General features: G+C 36.6%; 1 protein-coding gene across 5 annotated transcripts; it reads right to left on the minus strand.

Annotated features, from left to right (window-relative positions):
• Positions 6,829 to 20,320, minus strand: LOC109720884 (origin of replication complex subunit 1-like). 5 transcript variants are annotated; one of them, XM_020248226.1, is made up of 17 exons: positions 19,585 to 20,320; positions 19,365 to 19,500; positions 15,370 to 15,522; positions 15,125 to 15,262; positions 14,889 to 15,040; positions 14,709 to 14,808; positions 14,448 to 14,570; positions 14,204 to 14,365; positions 14,004 to 14,061; positions 13,750 to 13,928; positions 11,269 to 11,401; positions 10,998 to 11,068; positions 10,694 to 10,789; positions 9,426 to 9,502; positions 8,462 to 8,545; positions 7,545 to 7,649; positions 6,829 to 7,302 (listed from the first exon to the last, which is right to left on the minus strand). In XM_020248226.1, the coding sequence occupies exons 1-16, from the start codon at positions 20,262 to 20,264 to the stop codon at positions 7,604 to 7,606; spliced, it is 2,388 nt and encodes a 795-aa protein (XP_020103815.1). In that variant the 5' UTR covers positions 20,265 to 20,320; the 3' UTR covers positions 6,829 to 7,302; positions 7,545 to 7,603. The 5 variants fall into 5 exon arrangements, with proteins under 5 accessions (XP_020103815.1, XP_020103814.1, XP_020103817.1 ...); XM_020248225.1 differs by having other exon boundaries at positions 7,545 to 7,674; XM_020248228.1 differs by lacking the exon at positions 6,829 to 7,302 and having other exon boundaries at positions 7,617 to 7,649; positions 9,426 to 9,492.

Below are 20,441 nucleotides of genomic sequence, written 5' to 3' on the forward strand. Positions count from 1 at the left end.
AAGCCCCGGCGGAACCCACCGGGCGCGTGAACAGATGCGCCATGTGTACGAGCACGCACCCCGCACATACGAAGCGTTCCAAAAACAATCCGTTCAAACAACAAGTCCTAGAAGTCTACAACTAAATAAGTTCCAGGAGTTCACAGCGAGGCAATATCAGAGTCTATCTATATAAATCTATGAAAGGGCAACCGGTACGCCGCTCTCTCCGCATTCGGCGGGTCCCCGTTGACGGCGCGTGAGGGGAGCTGGCGGGGCTCACCGTGGTTCCTGCACGCGGTCCACGACTCATGGTGGACCGGGTGAGGGAGGTGGGTTGTGGACCCCGGATGTGGGAGAGGGGGTGGTGGACCCCGGAATTTTAGCTTTTTATTTTTTTAGATTTACTTTTGGACGTTAGATTTAACTTTTTTAATTTAAAACAATGCCGCTTAGGATTAATAATCTTATTATCTTATCAACTATTTAGTTTTCTTTTCAAATTTTCATATCTCTTGATGTCATCGCAATAAATTACTTAAAATTAATCCATCTTAGTTTACAAAATTTCATAATTGAAAAAAATTAAATTAAAAACTATAATAAATTAATGTTTCTTTTGCGCACCACCTTTTAAACCATAAATGCAAACCCACCGTTTGTTTACGCTTTTACCATTTCAGCTCGAACTATTAACATCATTTTTTTCCCATACCTAATTAATGACCTAATATGTAAGTATATATATAGTATTAATTTGTTATAAAATAATTAATATAGTTATATTTGTTGCGTTATTTTTCTAATATCTTAATGGTCCTTTTTCCTGAGAATATAGGCCAAATTTGGCGACTATAGTAGCATACATGATATCGTTTATGCTAGGAGTGTGCTTGCTCCTTCGCTTAATGGACTGCCTCTGTCACAAATACCATTACTGCTCTAGCTACAGCGAAAAAGCTTTCTCTTTCTGTTCTACCTTCTTTCTCTAAATATGCTCACTACGAAAATACATATTATTCCAAAATATTAATGGATAATATTAAAAATAATATTAATAGTTTTAATAATTGACTATTATATCAACTTTCCGTCACAACACGCAGGATTCCGTTTACCTTTTTTTCCTAAATACACTCGCTACAAAAATAAATATTATTCAAAAATATTAATGAATAATATTAAAAATTATATTAATTGTTCTAATAATTAACTATTGTATGGACTTCCCGCCGCAACGCGCGGGGTTCCGTAACTAGTAAACATTACAACTAAACAAGTATAACAATCACTGTATATGTATATAACCACAACCATACATCCATACATCTCCCAAAAGTACAATATAGTACAAATGCTTGGACTCGCCGATCCAAATGTACAGTCTCCTATGCTCCAAATACTAGCTAGCAGGGGGGTCCTCCTCTATGCCACACAACTTGGGTAGGAGATGTTATCTACCTTGCGATCCCTTTATTTCGGTCAGAAGTAGGTGTTGAGGGCTCTAAAATAGAAAATCATAAAATGAAGGGAGTGAGAACTACTAAACATTCAGGGACAGAGCCATTGTGAGGCTCACAATGGCCATAGCTGCCCTCACCTTTCAAAAATCACATATAAGTCCTCCATAGTAAATAATTAAAAAATTACAAATTTTAGTTTTAGGGGGGACCAAATTGATTTTTTTTTTTTTGATAAAACTTGTGTCTCGATTTTTATTTGGAACTCCTTGGCTCTTTCCCTTCAGCTTTTATAGTCTTGCTCCTCTTTGAGCATATTGTCGCTACTGTCGCTAACAATAGGTGACTAGTGAACCCAACAAACTCTTTTTCTTACTATCCGAGGTCGAACTTTTTCCTGTCAAATGTAAATCTTGCCGCCCCGCCACCTCCCCCCCACCCCACCCACCCTACCCGAGCTTAATTCCTAGGTTCGTCCTTGTGAATAGTAGTCCAACCACCCCCCCTCCCCTCCCCCCCGCCCGAACCTTAATTCCTAGGTTCGATCCTTGTGAATAGTAGTCCCTGGTGGGAAAGTCGACAACAGCAACGACCTACACCACCTGGGTCTACTAAAGATAATATAAAAAATAAACTGAACAATAGTATGCATACAGAGCCTGAATAATAACTGAGTTTATCATGATCTCTAAAATAGATAAGGAAAGGCGATAAATAGCTAATACAAATATATGCATCGACTAAAGTAAACCAACTAATGTGCAATACAGCCAATCATATACTGATCGCGCTCCAAAGTTCCGTCTTAGGCCTATGCCGCCCTCATGTCTAGTGCCCACCTATAGTTATCGCCATCACATAGGCTCTCTCTCTCTCTCAAATCTCAGGTAAAATCCAAAATTCAGGCACCACGAACCAACTTTCGAAAATTTTTAAAATAATATATTTGTTCTTTGATTTTAGTGAATGGATGCAATCCTTAGTGAGTAAATGCAAACCGCTAATCAAAGAATGTGACTCTTAGAGCTGTGTTTGGTTCAATGGTGGAATTGGAATGGATAAATGGAATGGAAATGAATTGAATGGTAAATTGGAATGACCCCATCCTTAAGACAGTTTGGTTTACATATTGATTGGATTGGAATTGGAATTGAGTTATCATATTCATTGTTTGGTTCGTATAAACTAAAAAAATTATAGGATACTATAATACTAATTTTACTCTCAAATATAAATTTATATTATTTAAAATTTATGAAAAATATAATACTATTCTCTAATAAGTTTTCTAAAAAAAATATCAAATTTATTTTTAAAAACTTTTATTGATGTGGATTAGGGATAGGGTTTTGAGAGATGATAGATTATTTTTTTTTTTTGACAAGAAAGGGGTGAAGAAAAGGAGAGTGAGATGGTCGCATGGGCATCCGGAATGAAATCTCAATCCGAGCTTGAAGACCGGAATCAAGTTGAAAGTTAATGGGTCATTCCCATTCCAGTCCGGAATAGGAATCCCAAACCGATTCATGCGAACCAAACAAAATTAACCGGATTTGATCAAACCGATTTCCATTCCATACCCAAAATGGATGAACCAAACAAGCCCATAGAGTGAATGTGAAAGGATGTGACTTTTAGTGAAAGAATATGAAATGAAAAGACACATCTTTATATTGTGTCTCTTCGAGCATATGCCCGTTGAAATTAATTTTTACATTTATTCTTGGCTCATATAACTAATTGATAGTTATGATCAAATTAAAACTCACAATTGAAAGGTCACTTCATGAAAATACCCGTTCATGAATAGTCACTTCATGAAGCACCCGTTCGTGGTTTATATAAGTCCACAGCGTTGGTTGCAGAATGAAGAAACAGTTAAAGAGTTTAAGCCTTCATTCACAATAATTTCATTCTTGTTTTCTTATTCTGTTTGACAACTTAATCGGGTGAGTGCTCAAAGGCTCGACTTCGTGTGTGCAAACGCAGTTGAGGTTTACGCTTCATTGTATCTTGGGAGACTGTTCGTTGACCCGGTGCACACCAAATTGATTGAACGGTGGGGACGGATTAAGCCTTAAGAAAAGTGACATTGCTACACACCTTGAAGCCCTTTTTATCTTCCTATTTTATACCTTTTTCACTATCTGCTCTAACACTTTCGGACATCTAAATCTTCGCATCCGCTAACGTTCAAGCGTCCCCATATTGCAATGGTCCATCCAAACCTATGGACTAACACCCACTCCAACAGTCAGGCGCCTGGACAGAAGCTCGAATCCATGGTAGCAGTGCGTGATCCACATTCCAGCATCCGGATCGTGTGCCCAAATTCCTGCTGAGTTACTTAGTGTATCATGTGCATCCTGCCATGAGTCAAATCAACCTCACCTACTCTCCGGACTGCTATAGTAACAAACTGGCACCCGAAACTCAGCTATAGTGCATCTGTATCCACCTACGGCACGTCCGGGCATCCATAAGTAGGGTTCAAAATTAACTCCAACTCCTCAGTTCGCAACTTCCGAGCGCCCTAAACAACATTTGTACGTCCAAAAAGGCACCAAAAATATGGGTTGAGCTGATTTCGATTCTCAAGTTTGTTTTCACATCCATTTTGCCTAAAACGGCTCCAATTTAGTTCAACACTCCGCAGATATGCCGCCCAACAACTCACGTTACAACCTACTTATTTGCCAAAGTCTAATATACTATATACTATTATATGTATCTGGTGTTGGTATGTGTGGCTTGGTTGTTAGTCTTTTATTACTTGCCATATGATTTTACTAATTAAACTTTAACCAGGTATTGCTGAATTTTACTTTATTTCCTGTTGGTTTACAGTATTTAACTAATAACTCATTTTAAATCTTTTGAACCTTGGGACTTCATTTAGTTTATTCACTAGTGTTTGTTGCATTATCTCTTTGCACTACTAAGAATATTTGGACTAATACGCCCTTAGTTATTCTTAATTATAAATAATTGTGTAGTATTATGTCAAGCTAATAGATTTATGTCACATTTGAAAATGACTCGGTATTTGTTTACAATTTATGAATGTTTTTTTGTCTACTTATTTTTTTTTACAAAAAATTCAATGTCATATGGGTCTCTTGTTGATCTTAAATAACAAAATTAATTAAAACCAAAGATATATTATAGTTTATTGTGAATCTATTATCTACTTTGTCTAAATTAGCATGATTTTTTTTGTTTACTATTTTGTAGTGTGATTTGTTCCAATTAATTAGTTTCAATTTAGTACACATTCAACTATATTTATAAATGTTTTCAAATAAAAGATCTTTAAGTTAAATAAAAAGGTATAGATAGTAGACTATAGGCAAATTACCGGATTTGGATTAGAGTTTTACTATTCGAATTCAGTTTCAATTTCGGATTTGGATATCAAGTTAGAATATTCTGATTCGAGACCATTATTCTTCTTCCATTTGGAATTGGATTCGGATTATCTGAATCCGAAATTGATTTTGGTATGTTTCTAATATGTAGCATATCAATTGAGTTCATATTCAATATTAATTTTTTTCAAAATTCTCAGTTGTTTTAGATTTTTATTTTTTATAAATTTTAGAAATCTTAAATTATATAGGCAAATCTTCTTTTAAGTTAGTTTTTGTATTTACTGAATATCTATTTTGTATTCGTATTCGTTTAATATTTTATTCACATTTGAATCTGTGTTTTTTTATCAAATCCGAATTTAAATTTAGTATCCGGCTGATATCTAAATGCATGGATCCGATATAAAAAATATGGATGTGAATATGGATTGAGCACCATAGGAAACTGAGATGTAATATAAATCTATGAAATAAGAGAAGAGGTAAAGGGGATGCAAAAGTGATAAAACAAATCACTCTCCTTTGCTTGATAATATACCATAGATAGACCTACCAAACGGTGGGGTTAGGTCACCCTAACCTATGGGCAGATCATTATACCTACAAGTCATACAAGAATCAGTAAAATTTATCTATAAATTTTTGAATAGGCGACGTCGTTATTTATACCTGCTCACGAGTCACGGGCTCATTGGCGGGTATGCTTGTTACTTACAAGATTTTTTATTTTTTTTTTTACTCCTATACTTTTCGAATGCAAAGCACATATATATAATTTTTAAAAACATAATATAACTTGTTGTTTGAAATATCATAATATATAATAATAAACGATATAAAAATCCTAAAGCGCATAAATTACATAATATAAAAGTATTTTATCCTCCTAGATTTTCATAATACAAAATTAATAAAGTTTTCATGGTTATAAAGTCAACATCGTAGAAATTATATATTTTTTAATTTCAAAAATATATGCTGGCATCCTAGATATCACGGGTTATCCAAAATACCCACAACTTAATCAGTACCCACTTATTTTATCAATAATTTTTTTGATAAGAAAAATTAGTATCCATATCTGTAAATTTACGAATAATCCGCAGGTACCGACGGGTAGAGTTAGAGATTGCAGATCTAATAGTAAATTGGACAAAATCTGCGACCTTTCGGATCAAGTCCCGGAGGGCTTGTTAGGATGTATCTTTTAGCAATACGGCTACTGTAAACCTTTCAATATTTTCTGGCACATCAAATTGAAATCGACGGGAAGTTGCAGACCCTCTCTAACTCTTAACTCTCATAGCTCATTTTGATATCGGCCATTCAACTATATACTTTTATTAACACCGCAACTTTTAGTTGCTTCGATTCGATTTATTTGCATATATTAGGCTGTAGATTCATTAAAAAAAATTAATGGCTGCGCACGCATCAACCATCAACAATCAACAAAATCACGGCTCTATTTCAAAATGACTCATGTTGATGGATTCCTGGTACATTTTTACCTTTCTATTATCCTTGTTTACCCCAGAAAAATCAGATAGCTGCTTTTTCATTCTATTTGCAAATAAAATGCTGTAATGATCAGTTCTGCACCGCTGTATAAGTTGGTTACACTTCTATATAAATTTCACGACACTTTCACATGCATCCACCAGCCATATTACTAACTACAAAGCACAAGATTCACTCAAACCATTTATCACAAAATTCTACGACAGAATCACGAAGCCATCGGTGCTGTAACACTTAAATACCAACACTAACAACAGATAAATATTGGAAAGATTCATGGGAGAGCAACAATTTAACAAAAGAAAGCATTCAAAATCTCATATTTCAACTTCTATCAACCAAAATAATAATAAGAAGAAGAACAGATACAAGGAAATATAGTAATGCATAGTTTGATTCTTCATGCTTCTACTCAGACAACTTGAGAAGTTAAAAAGAAAAAAAAAAATGTTTAAGTGCATTTCTTTTTTTCTCTTTATCAACCCAGCTTTGCCCAATTAGCAGGAAGGCTATTGTAATTTCATCTTTTCAATTTCAAACGGAAGTAATAATTGTTAACAAACATGTTAATAAACAACAAAAGACAACATGGCAACATTGAAAATGAAAAAGAAAAAGAAATAGAAGAAGAGTGGGAGCCTCGCTTGCACTCTTCATCAATCTATTGGATAGAAGAATTTTCTGGAATTACATTAGCCCGATAACAAACAGCTTTAAACTGCAGTTTCCATACATCATTCATACAAATTTAATGTCTCCTCCATAAGTCAGAGAAGCACCATCCGTTCTCGCCTGCAGAAATGCTTCTTCAGCGACCTTGCAAATTGTCAGCTCTCTTTTTAAGAAGATTTTTTTTAATCGTGTTTATTTATTCAATAATGGATGCATCAACATGTTGCAAGCAAATCAATAAGATTGAAGTTATGCAGGCCCAGCATTGAACAGACAGATGTGACCCAAGCAGCCCCTACCTGCAGCATAACATACAATCAACTTTACTTTTCTTCTTTCAGATGGATGCAACCATCAATCCATCATCAATCATGATGTAAGTTGCTGTGACACACATCTTAAAGCCACAGTAAACAAAAAACACATCAAAGTGACACTTTCCATAGCATTGCAAGAGAATAATCAGGAGTTAAAACAGAATCACTAGTAACTAACTAAACTTTGTAAGCCAAACGAGTAGAAATAGATACTGCAAACTTACCCTGTAAATGTTTTGCACCATGGATTGTTGAAGCGAAATAGATTATTTCCCCCATTAATTCAGAGATCACAAATACTTAGATAACCAGGGAAGCTCTGAGCAATCCTTCAAAGCAAAAGCAACATCATCACTGCCATTCATCAATATCAAGGAGATCAGCAAATTATTAGGAGTTCAATAACAGCAGGCTTAGGCCTAGTTTGCACTGCAGAGAAACACTTCTTTCATACTCTCAATGGCCCGACAAACCTTAAGCCACCGTTTGGTTGGGGGTTAAGGGGTGGAATAACCCCTTAACCCCCAATTTATACCCAAACACTACTCTTTTGGGGTGGGGTTAGTAAACCCCACCCCAAACCGGGTTAGTGGGGTTTACTAACCCCACTCCCCCTCCCAACTTTAACCCCGCACGCATCCCGAGCCCTCACCTTTTTCTTCTTTATCAATCATTAACCCCACTCCCCCTCCCAACTTTAACCCCGCACGCATCCCGAACTCTCACATTTTTCTTCTTTATCAATCATTATCTTCTTATCCCACCTACTCCAACCAAACACTTTTTTTCACTATCCTAGACTAACTCCAACCTCCAACCAAACACAAAAAAATTTTAACACCATTTTAACCCTGAACTTAACCCTATCCCTGGAATAGCTACTTTTTCTTAACCCCGAACCAAACGGGGGCTAAAGCCCTTTCACACTTGCTTCTCCGCTGCTTTAAATGGTGGTGGGAACTGCCACATTTTATAGCATTGGATGAAGGGAGCTCCAAAGTGCTTTCACATTATTTTTTGGACCATCCAGAACATGAAGATGCGTGCATTTGGCAAGACAATCCCAAAGTAGGCCTTAGCCTTCTTGGATATTCCGGTTTGGGATCTGGAAAAGAAATACTTAATAGCTTAAATAGTAAACCTTGGGAAGTTAAGCTGCAATTTCTGTAGCCTATGTTTTGTTCCTTCCTCACAGAGTATTACTCTGCTCTCGCCAAGCTTGCAGCTGCATCAAGATCCAGGAAGTTCTTCAGTTGCAAAAAAAAAAAAAAAAAAACAGTAGAAACTATAAACTTGACAAAATGCAACATAACTGTAGAGCAGCTAGCAAAATTCAGGTGATGATGAAAGGCATGAGTGGAAAACTACAAACAACCAGAAACAGTTCTCTCAAACTTATACTCCTACTGTATCCATAAAAGAAGCATTATGTATAAGACCCATGACCGGCATGAGCAATGAACTACAATTTGAGGAAAATTTGTTTCCCATTGTTTTTCTGCAGTCGAGTTCACATTAGAACAAAAGCCCTGAATGATATTGCTAGATGACAAAAAGTTAAATGTTTCAAGAAAAGTTCGCCGGAGTAAAAAGACACATTCTTTTACTAATCAGCAAAAGATTTTCTTAATTTTGTGTTTTTCATTATGTGGATTTAATGGCCAGAAAACAATTTCTGGGTAAAAAGGTATTTCTTTAGAAACTTCTGAAAAAAAAAGAGCAGCAATAAGAGAAGACTAATCACGGAACATATGAGACATATTGTTATTGGTTCTCCAAAGTATTTAGGCGGAACCAAGATTTCTAGCTATATATATCTGCAATTATATATAGCAAACTATGCTTAGATTAAATCAGGAAGAAGTAAAACTTGGAAAAAAGACTAAGCTGGCAGAAATTTTCTTTCCACGGAAAGGAAAGTTGATTATCCGAAGGAACTTAATTTCCCTAGTACTTTGGTTTTTTATTGCGATGGTAGTTTCATGCTGTTCTTTGATCTGTTTGTCGCTTGCACAATAAATATCTTCATAATATTTCCCATACTAGTAATGAAAGAATGAGATGCCTATAAAGTATAAATGTACGTACGAAAGTTAAATGCTCACCCAACTTTCATGAGGGTATCATATCCAGGAAGAGCCTCCCTATTGCTATAGCACAAAGAGAGAACCACTGTTGCCAACTTCAACATACGAAATCAAAACAGAAACAATAAGTTAGATATAAGACCTGGGCTTTGTATGAAGCCGTGTGAGAGGTACCAACTTTCAAAGATCTAAATGGACGGCAATTTTTTTTCATCTAAGTTGTTACTACAAGAACAAGTGCAATACTTTGAAAGTTTTGTTAGTGGTAGATACTAGCCATTCCAATCGAGCAACACAACGAATTACTAAGGAAAGCCACTAAGTTTCATTTGTCATTCCAGTAAAAGGGACTTTACGTTTCATTTATAGTACAAACAAGTCACAAGGTGGTTAGGACTCTATAAGGACAAATAATTACTGCATCTTGAAGAAAAGTAGGCATTTTTAAGGCTCAGTCGGTTACACTAGAAAGTTGCATTACCATACTGATAAGAAAAACGACAAAACACTTAAGAGTCCAATATAGACTAGAGAGCAAAAGAATAAGAATCCATGAAATAACTGGCCAATCTTTCTTCTTTTTTCTTTCTGCATGTACCTGCAGAACATTAAGGCTCCATTTGGCTCTGGTGATCCGATTGGATAGGATATGATAAGAGAGCAAAGTAGAGCAGATTGAGAGTTTAGCAACTTGGAGCGTCAAGGTTCATGAAGTATAGGGGATCAAGCTGGTGTAATGAAAAGGGATTTTTTTTTTTTTACCAATCCTTTCCAAGACCAACGTCATAAGAGGAATTTGATAATCCTGTACGGATGGGACTATTTGAGCAGACGGGATTACACTCACGATCCCTAAAGCCTCTGAGTCGCTAGAACAACCTCCTGCCCCAACATCACTCTTTTGTCTTACCTTGCCCAATCTAACCTTGGGTGCTAAATAGGCCTTAATAGTCTAAAACACAATTACGTACTCCTGCCAAGGCACATCTAGACAAGACAAAGGCATGTCGCAAGACCTAAAACTAAAAGCTTGGCAGCTTCAGAAGGTAATATAATTAGGAAATACACTTCAGACTTAGAGAATCTATTGATCAACCCTATAAAGGATTCTAGAAAATCTTGATGAGGAGAAGGATTATCACAAAAGAACTCAGTCATGTAAAGTGCCATTCCACCAGCAGGCAACCTCAATACAAACAAGGCCTCAGTCATGTACAGTATTCCAGTGTGCATATTCAAGGCGATGGTTCTCTTGACAACAGATTAATAAGGAAAAAAAGGCTAACCTTTTCGAATGTTATTTCAGTCAATCCGCTTTTGTAAAGTTCATGCACCATAGCAACCAACATGATTTTGCCCAATCTTGAAGAATTCTTCATTATCTGTAAAAGGTAATAAACAAATATTTTTGTTAATATAAGGAGTAACAAATACTTTTTGTATATTCTTATACAAAAATTACACTGATAATATAAAATATGTAAGGCCAAGTTTTCAGTTGAGATTTCAAATCATTTTGGTTATAGCTTCAACTAGCCCTCTGAGAAATTTCAAGAGAGAAAAAAAAAAGAATTTCAGTCTTTTCCTCACTTGAATATGTGGTGCCTGAAACACTTCCTGTATAGCAGCTTCTACATCGGTCATGCCAACAATGTCTTTTCCTAAAAAAAATTAATTCAAAACATGCAAGAAATCAGATAAACTAATTGAAACATAAAAGTGATTTAGGACAGCAAAGTTAAAATCCAAAGTTTAAATTAAACAAACAGTTGGTTAAGTACAGAAGTCAGATTAAGTAATTTATATACATCTAAAACCCTTTTTCTTAAGGAGGACTCCCAGGTTCCACAGGTCCAAATACCTTTAGCAGAATTGCTGACCGAACAGGAATGCCGCGTGGACTGAAGACACTGCTTGAGTCGATAATCTGTCAACTCTGCTGCACGTTTGCATATTTCCAGGACACGTCTAGCATCACCTGACATAGCAGCTACCTGATTGCACATACAATCTGTTAGGAAATGGGACGATGATCAAAGTGAAAAAAGAAATGAAAGTGCGAAATTCTACCTAAAATTCATGAAAACAAATCAAATGAATAACATATAATACTGAAAATATATTTACCAACCAAAAAATTATCAACAGTACAAGGTACAACTTGTACCATTTTAATTCCAGCAGGGCATCCGAGTGGTATGACAAAGTAACTTGCAGGCATTTCACAAGAATAATATTAGTGCCGCTTTAGGGAAACACAAGCTGGCTCACTCCACTAGAACTGTAGTTTTCCTACCTAGTCCTTAAGGCAAGCTTAAAAAGCAAAAAAAAAAAAGCAATATGTGAAATGCCCAACTATAAGATCATAGATAATCTAGCATTAAACCACTCAAGTATCGAATATCGTCTAGTTTTACGTACATGCCTCAGAGAGCTGATAAATCTCCATATCAGATTTTAGATACTTTCTAACAATATAAAGATACTAAGATGTACTTCATAATAATGCATGTGACTAACAGAAACCCTGTAAAGAAGGAACCAACAAAATGATCAACAAAAAAAACACCTCACAGTGGTCAAGAAAGCTCAAAAGAAATGAAGGACTAATCAGAAAATTGAACTTCCAATATGATCTAACCAGTGATTGCCAAAATATACAATCAATACTGGTCTTCTTCTTTTTTTTCCAATATGATCTAACCAATTGATGAATGATGAATTAGGTTAAGCTAACAATGAAGCCAAAGTATCAATATTAAAACACAAATGGCAGCACTTCCTAACCTCAGCACTTCTTAACTTTCAAAATTTCAACTTCAGATCAAATCTTCTCTTGCAATAAACTTATAATTAGTCCTGAGTGTACACTAAAAACCAAGATGACGGAGAAATATCATTCATGGCAAAAGACAGCAAGGCAACAAAGATGGAGTGATAGAAACCCAAAAAATTTATCATTAGACCTAAACTGAAAAATCGTTCAAAAATTAACCTAAACAAAAAAAATTGGATTACATGTTGAACATTGAATCTTTTGCAAAAGATTTAATGGTCAGACTAATAACATAATAAAAGAGCCATTATGTAAAATCATTGAAGATCAACTAAATCAATTAGGATCTAAACCAACTATGCTACCTGTCAACAGAAAACCAATAGATACGGAAATACTCAGACGATAAAATAAAAATTAAGATTAATGCAATTATTAGGATCTGACATTTATAACATTCATTAGGATATATACTGAAAGTAGTCCAAACTTCAATTAAGGAAACAAACAAATTGGATTAGACATTTTATGTTGAATCTTTTTGTAAAAGGATTGACAGTATTGCAATTAATTGAAGTGCAACTACACAATGGAAATTGAAGATCAACACCATTCTTTTAGGATCTAGAACATGCACATTTCCAGCGAATAAGATACCATTTCAAATTGAGGTCCCTTGCTTAAGCACCAAGTATTTCAAAAATGGTCTAACGTAACGATCCAATGAAGATTTTGCAAAGAGTTATTCTCGCTAATTATCGGAGTTTTACTAATTTTTCCTATAAAATTTCTGAATAATAAATATCATGATGATATATGTTGATGTTTAAATTGGAAGCAATGTCCATGTTGTATACCAACTTGACGCATATATGACTTCAATAAATATGTTTTGAGATACTATTAGTAATGCAGATGAAACTCAACAAAGTACATCGTCAAATTAAAGAACAGTGATACTGGACCATTAAATCTTTCGCAAAGATTTAGGTTTACCATATAGTCAAAACAAAACACAAAAAGATGTAGTGGTAGAGATTCTAATTGAAGTAACTCCACTTGCAAACCAGTATTATCCAAGTTGTCTTCCCACGTTATATAACGCTCCAGGTTTTACTTTCATTATAATCTTTCTAGCAGACTAGAAATAGAGATGACAAAAAGGAAAGTTGATCTTTCAGGTGTAGGTGTAATTCTAAACCTTAAACCCTAAATTAAGATTAAATTAGTAGAGTACTCAATAGATTCCTATATAGCTGTAAGCATTTCGTGCAAATTAGCATCCACATATCAGCATATTCAGAAACTACTAAATCAGAAACACAGGCTTTGAATTACCATCCGCATATCAGCATTTTAACAATAGAATTAGTTTACTTTCTAGATTCATGATCCAAAATCAAACTCCATCCAGTTAAGTTGATCTTTCAGGTGTAGGCGTAATTCTATAGCAAGTTATCAATAAGTGCACAACAAATTCCAAGCATGGTCAAGAATATCAAATGGTGAAGCATTTCACAATCTCCAGCTATCAAATGGATAAATAAGTAACAATAGAATATGAACCTTTCGAGAAGCAAACTCAATAGCTTGCTCTTCGAATGCATCAATGCCTTTCAGACGACTTGAGACGATTTCTTGCAATTGTTTATAATTATAAGGGCCAAAACATAGCCTCTGAATTCCCATTCGGCTTGATATGCGAGGAAGTAATTTTTCTGGAAGATCCATGGTGTTAGCTATTCCTGCATGCAATGCAAAGAAAATTAAGAAAAATCGTCATAAAAGGACCAATTACAGATACATCAAACACATACTACCTATCACAGTTAGTTTTGAATGTGGTTTAGTGGGCCAATCAAGAATGTTATACAGCACCTGAAGAAACAAGTTCATGGATTAATAAGCATACTCTAACAAGAACACGACAAAGTAAAATATGCCACAGAAAAGTACTGAAAAGCACTATTAGAAGGGTGTATTTCTTAATAATAAACTTCCACTGAAACATGAATATTACCGACTGGTTTCTGGTCAAAAGAAGATCAAGCTCATCTATCAGAAGAACAATTGGCTGATTGTCTTCCTTGCCTACTCTAACACCATCTGAAAAGCGTTCATTCAAATGATGAAGAGCCTTCTTCCAACCAACTCTGTGCCCGCTCAATGCTTCGTAAATAGACTGGAGGCATTTAAATGCTTAACTGTCACCCAGCGTAAAGCTTTCAGTACAAGGAGAAAATACCAAATAGAAGGATACTTACCCTGTAAATGTTCTCTGGAGAGGCCAACTTCAGACCATTAATCTCTATAAAGCAATAGGGCCGCATAGTTCCATTGTCAACTTCAGCCTTTAGATTCCTCATCACTGTAAGTACACACATTGTCTGCAGCATGATGAAGTTGCCAAAAAAAGATTAAAGTATGTAGGAAACAAGAGATCATATACACAGCAGAAGACTTTTCTACTTTAAAATCTACAAATAAAACCAATAAGAAGTACTTATGAAGGACGTTCAAATTACCTTGCCAGTTCCAGGCACACCATGGATATAAAGGCAGCGTCCCAAACAGTGGTCATCACAAATGGCACCTTTGATAAATGCAGTTATCTCCTCCATTTCTCTGGCACAAAAGCTTATGACCATGTAAATTCCCATAAGTTAGGACAAGAGGTCTAAACAACAGAAACAAGCAACACATACTTGCTTCTGCAAGGCAATGACTTTGGCAATGTTGCTAGCAACAATGTTGCTTTTGCCTTTTCCAGATCGGTCTGCTTATGACATCTGACATATTCCGGGATTTTCTTTATTCCAATCCTTTGAAGACCAAAAATCCTTCCTTTACGTGAATTCTATAAAATTACAAATAGTTGAGACAAGTATTTAGTAACTAAGGATATATGCCGACCAACTACGTGAAACAAAATGCAGCATACCGCAGCCATATCATGGGATTTATACTTCTGAGCTGAAAAGGTCATGTTTCGCTCTTCCTCAAACTCTGAATCATCATCTGTGTCACAGCCTGAGTCATTGCTAATATTCCAATCCTCATCCTTTCCAGCAGCAACAATCTAAAATCAGTAACCCACAAAGAAAAAAAAAAACTCTAATCAATCATATGTAGAATATAACCTCTTTCCTGAAACATAATTTGAGTTTGTTAGGTGTCAGGTCTTACCTCACAATCGTCATCAACATCAGTTATTCGCTTGAAATTGTGCCAATGAATATCATACTCATATTCACAATAAAACACATCATCTCCTGCATTGCTAGCTTCTTTGAAGTCTTTAGGGCTCATAACAAAACAATGCCTTAAGACAGATTCCATCTGAACAACATTTAGATTTTGACAATTATAAAAATTAATCGATATCTCAACAATTGAACATAAGTTTGAATAGAAGCCAGGGAAGTACTCATAAAACAGCTTTAAAGTAATCAGAACTCATAACAAAGCCAACAACAGTAAAATAGTAGAATTAACACATGAATCTAAAGCTAGTACTACTAAAAACAATGTACTATTTCTTCTTGTACTAGAACAGGCCTCATAAAAGAAGTCACACTGGAATTTGTTGAATGGAATTGTATAATCAACAGAACAGTCTGAGCATACCAAGTGGAAATGGCTAGGAGATCCTGTTTTATCTTTAATATGATTTCCACAACTTGATAACAAGAAATTAAGTATGCATGCATAAGCAGACTAAACCAAGCATAATTTGTTGTTGGAATAACTGTGTTGTGCCAAAAAGAGTTCACAGAATTGGCTATTGCTCCCACTCAAACAACAATAATAGCTCCTCACGTGGATGACTATTAGACTAGTCTGTCTTTAAGGAAGACCAAGTACACAAATAGATTACCTCATTTTACGAGGAAATGATATGCAGAACAATCACAATTATTAGACCCAAAATCATCTTCACATTGTTGACTCAAAACTAAAATGTTGTATTAAGAGATATCTACAACTAAAACAAGTACTCTTTTGATGAAGGTACAGTGCTGCAAAAATGTATTCACACAACTGTGATTTAATCCAAGACTGTTACGCCCTTGAAATCAGGAGGTAGATAGGTTCTGGACTCCTAAAATAACCTATTCAGCAGCTTCAGGTTAGAAGTAATGGAAGAGGAATTTGGAAAAGAATTAGATAAACAACATAAGCAACTTCCGACCAGTTTTACGGCCATTTAATTGTTTCTCCTACCAAGCCCCAGGTAAATATTAAATAAGCAAGAATAAATTAAATACCTCCAAACTCACGAGGAATGGACATTTTTAGATCCCATCAGAGAGAACATAAAAGAGAAAAGGGTTATCTGCATATATATCCCTAAAGATATTATAAGTACACTTGTAATATTGGTGTTAAACTCTGTGCCGCTGAAAGCCACTTTATTTGCATTTGTGCCCTTACCACAGGTACATACGCAAAAAACACTTGACACAGACACCTGTGGGACAGGCACAACCCACAAATAAGCAAGGTTTTCAATGGTGTTTGCACAAATACCAAATTTACAGGGGCTACTTTTTGCAATTTGTCATATTTGCAGGGGTATATTGGCCAAATACCCAAGAAAAAGATTATAATGTATTAATAAGGAGACAAAATCAGCCACTAACACCATCAGATGCTTGCTAGAGTGAACATATCATTCCCATTAGGTACAAAGCACTAGGTGCCCAAGATGGAAGTTATAGGAGGCTGCAGGGTAAGGTGCAACACACAGCGCAGACCTAATCCAAGCATACAACTTGCAACATAACTAAAAACTCATATGATATTAGCTCAATGTCACGGACTTACGCTAAATCGCTTGTCTAGCCCATGCGGCGCTCGCCTTCCTTCGCAAAGTGAGCAAGCCTACCTCTCTACTTGCTAAGTTAGGACCTACTAGACTAAGAACAAAAGAGAGAGGGATGAAGAAAGCTCTTCTATTACTTTGAAGTAGAGATTACAAATAATGATTCTGAATTGAGGGGTGGAGGCCACATCTATTTAAAGGCCACTCGCCGCCCATAAAGCAAACAGAAAGATGCCGAGTGGCATGAAACTACAAGCCACAAGGGGAGGCTACGAGCTCCCAAGAGTCCTAATAAATACACCTTCTAGAAACATAGAAACTCTAAGAGACTCCTCAGTTCCCGCACCATCAGTTCAGAGATCCGCAGAAATGCTTCTAGAAGATCAAGGTAAAACCTCCGACAGATATCCGCTTTGGAGTTTGAGTGATTGCAAAGGAAAATCTTGGAGAAAATTTCTAAGTCCTGACATCAAGCCAACCGTGATAAAGGACCGTTACAGGCGTTCTATACAACAATTTTTCACTTAAAAGACATTCTAATTTTTCTTCTTTTTGTAAACTCATACTTTTTAACCTAATTAAGTTGCATGAGTGGTGAACTTTTAATATGCTATGAAATAGAGGTTAGAGAAGACTACAAGAGGCAAAGTTCAAGCGTATGGGAAGAAGAAATGGAAAAACAACAAGAAGGAAGAGAACAACAAAGGAAAAGAAATAAGTAAATAAGGGAAAGTGGTCAGGAGAAACTAAAAGATGAGCAACAAACACAAGGAGGACGAGAAGATTTTTTTTAAAAAAAAAAGATACATGGACTTATTCCTTGAGTAGATGTACCTGAAAAGAATATAAGAGAAACAGCAAAGCAGAAAAACCCTACTAAATTTCTTAAATCATAGCCCTTCAATTATTTGTAATTATATCCTTGGAGCCAGTTTGGCCCAATGGTGCGGTGCTAGCGACTGCACTGCAGTGGTGGCTAAAAGCACCAATTCTAGTGCTGTATAGCGCAACATAGTTAAACTAATATATGGGCTGCCACCGTGCTTCAAGCAATCAGGGCAAACAGCCTATTTATACATGAAGTGCATGTCAAATATGCAAAAAACCCAACCAAATGGAGCCTTAGCATTTGATACTCACTAAGGCTAAGTTTAAAAGCAACTAAAAATAGCAAGGGCTGCAGTACATGTTATCCATTCTCTACCTTCCAAAGAGCATGTGTTAGTCGTCTGTTACATGCCAAAAGTTTTGTAATTCTAACACTAGTAATCAATCCATGACAGGGCACTGGAACATTATACGGTGTACAGTACTAACGTTCCATATTAACCTGTCTCCGATATCATGCATAATGATCCATATTAAACTATCTTGAGGAGCATTGATGAGTATATATGCATTTGCCAAGGTTGGATTGCTACAAATGTGCAAAAATGTTCCCCTTTATAAAAACTTGAGGAACCCACCTCATTAGGCCTCTTAAATTATCTTATTCAGACTACATATTAGAAAGAATGAAAAACTTAATACATTGAGACTTTTAAATTGGTCGTAACTCGTAAATAATGCTATAGTTGATTCTACAATTTTCCTTCTATGCTAAATTGCCTTCCAAAAATCAACAATTAAAATGTAAAAAATTATGCCGAACAATACCCTTAATACGAATCAATTTTCTATACATAAATGTGAAAGAGTGGACAAGTTCACATCAGTTGGACACAACTTCAGGCCCATTATCATAAATAGGTGGACCTGCAATTCATTTTAAGTATTTAAACTTTTTTCCAGAAAATAATTTAATATTAAAGGAATTCAGCATAAGTACCATAAGTAGCAAGATTAAACCATAGCATAAGTACCATAAGTAGCAAGATTAAACCATATTATGATTACTGAATTGTACAACTGAGATGAAGTTAGGCAACTTTCAAAAACCAAAAAAAAAAAAAAATTGAAGTATTACATGTAAATTTCCTTGTGCAACCCAAAGCCAAAAAGTCAGCTCATGTAACCATTTATCTGGTTTGCATGGGCATACTATCCCATAAAATAACACATGAAAGTGTTGCTTCTCCAATGCAACCATCCTATTAGGCTAATCATCATAAATCGGACAGTTTCCAATAACGTAGTCTTGTTAGATTGAACTATCATATAACATCTGCAAGAGAGTTTCAACAACGGATTTGAAGTTTTTACTTTTTTCCTTTTGTTAACCTTCGGTGGAACTTGGAAATGTAACATATAACATTCTACAGCTATCTTGGCAACAATCTTCTCATACTAAAATACTTGAATAATGGCACATCAATCCCTGAAAACAAAATTAAGGACTTGAGAAATGGCTAGTCACCTCTATGTCACTAATTTCGTTTGTGCGGTATAGCTCCCTCCGCAAATTATGTGGCTGCCTCCCAGCAGCAGTCTCTTCAGGAATTATATACCACCTACACTTTGCCCGATAGATGCAGTCCGGCTCTTTCCATATACTGCCCAAATTCCAACAAGCACAACACATTAATCTCAAAATTTCCATTTTGAACTCCATTTGCAAACATGATGATCCAAATTACCTTTCGATCCGAGCAGCCCACAGGTCGCTGGAAAGCAGCTTCTCCTTTGCAGTTCTGCTCAGGCTCTTCCCCTCCGGAGGCTTTGGGCGCTCCACCTCCTTCCCCGTCTTCTCAGCAGCGCAGAAGCCGCAAATCCAATCCTCTTCGGGGACTTTCCTGAGCCGCGGCTTCAGGCATTTGAGGTGGAAACCCCCCAAGCAATCGTCACACTCTATCAACACCCCTTCGCCGACCCGGAAGCAGATCCGGCACTCCTCCACCTCCGGGTCCTCGGCGTCCGACTCCGCCCCCTCCCTCCGCTTTACGTACACGTCGTCCCCAACCGCGAACTCTCCGCCATCATACACGACCTTCCGGTAGTACACTCTCCGCCTCTCCGCGCCACCAGAAGCCCTCGTCTTCTTCGGCTCCTCAGGCGCCGAGCGCCGCCGCCTCTTGGATTCCGGCGGGTTGGGGGTTACCGGAGAGAATCTCTCGGGGATCGGGAGGAGGGGTCGCTTCGATCTGGGGGTTTTGGGTCGATCGGCGGGGCATGAGTCGGGGATTGGGGTTTTGGGGGAGGAGAGGAGGCGGATGGAGCGGCGGAGAGAGGAGGTGCCCGGCGTGGGAGGGAGCGCCGGGGAGGGATTCGGCGTCTTCGGGGAGGGTTTAGGGTTGGATCTTTGCGGGGTCGCCGCCATTTTCTTCCGCCCCCTCTGTTCGAGGGTGAGCGAGTCAGCGAGATAGAGCGAAGAGGGAGAGCGGGAAAAGGGCACAAACGGGCACAAACGGGCAATTATTCGGTGCACCTGGTGCACTATTATTTTTTTTAAATATATATATATATATATATATATAGAGTTGGACTGTGTTACTAT

This window comes from Ananas comosus, linkage group 15, assembly GCF_001540865.1.
Source record: "Ananas comosus cultivar F153 linkage group 15, ASM154086v1, whole genome shotgun sequence".
NCBI lineage: Eukaryota > Viridiplantae > Streptophyta > Magnoliopsida > Poales > Bromeliaceae > Ananas > Ananas comosus.

Bases quoted from the DNA above. Each gene is read 5' to 3' on its own strand.
- LOC109720884 (XM_020248225.1), bottom strand. From the start codon at position 20,264: ATGGCGGCGACCCCGCAAAGATCCAACCCTAAACCCTCCCCGAAGACG. The intron at 15,523-19,364 runs GTGACTAGCCAT...AATGTTGTTCAG, and splicing joins ACGAAATTAGTGACATAGAG to ATGGAATCTGTCTTAAGGCA. The intron at 14,809-14,888 runs GTATGTGTTGCT...CTTTTGTGCCAG, and splicing joins TCATTGCCTTGCAGAAGCAA to AGAAATGGAGGAGATAACTG.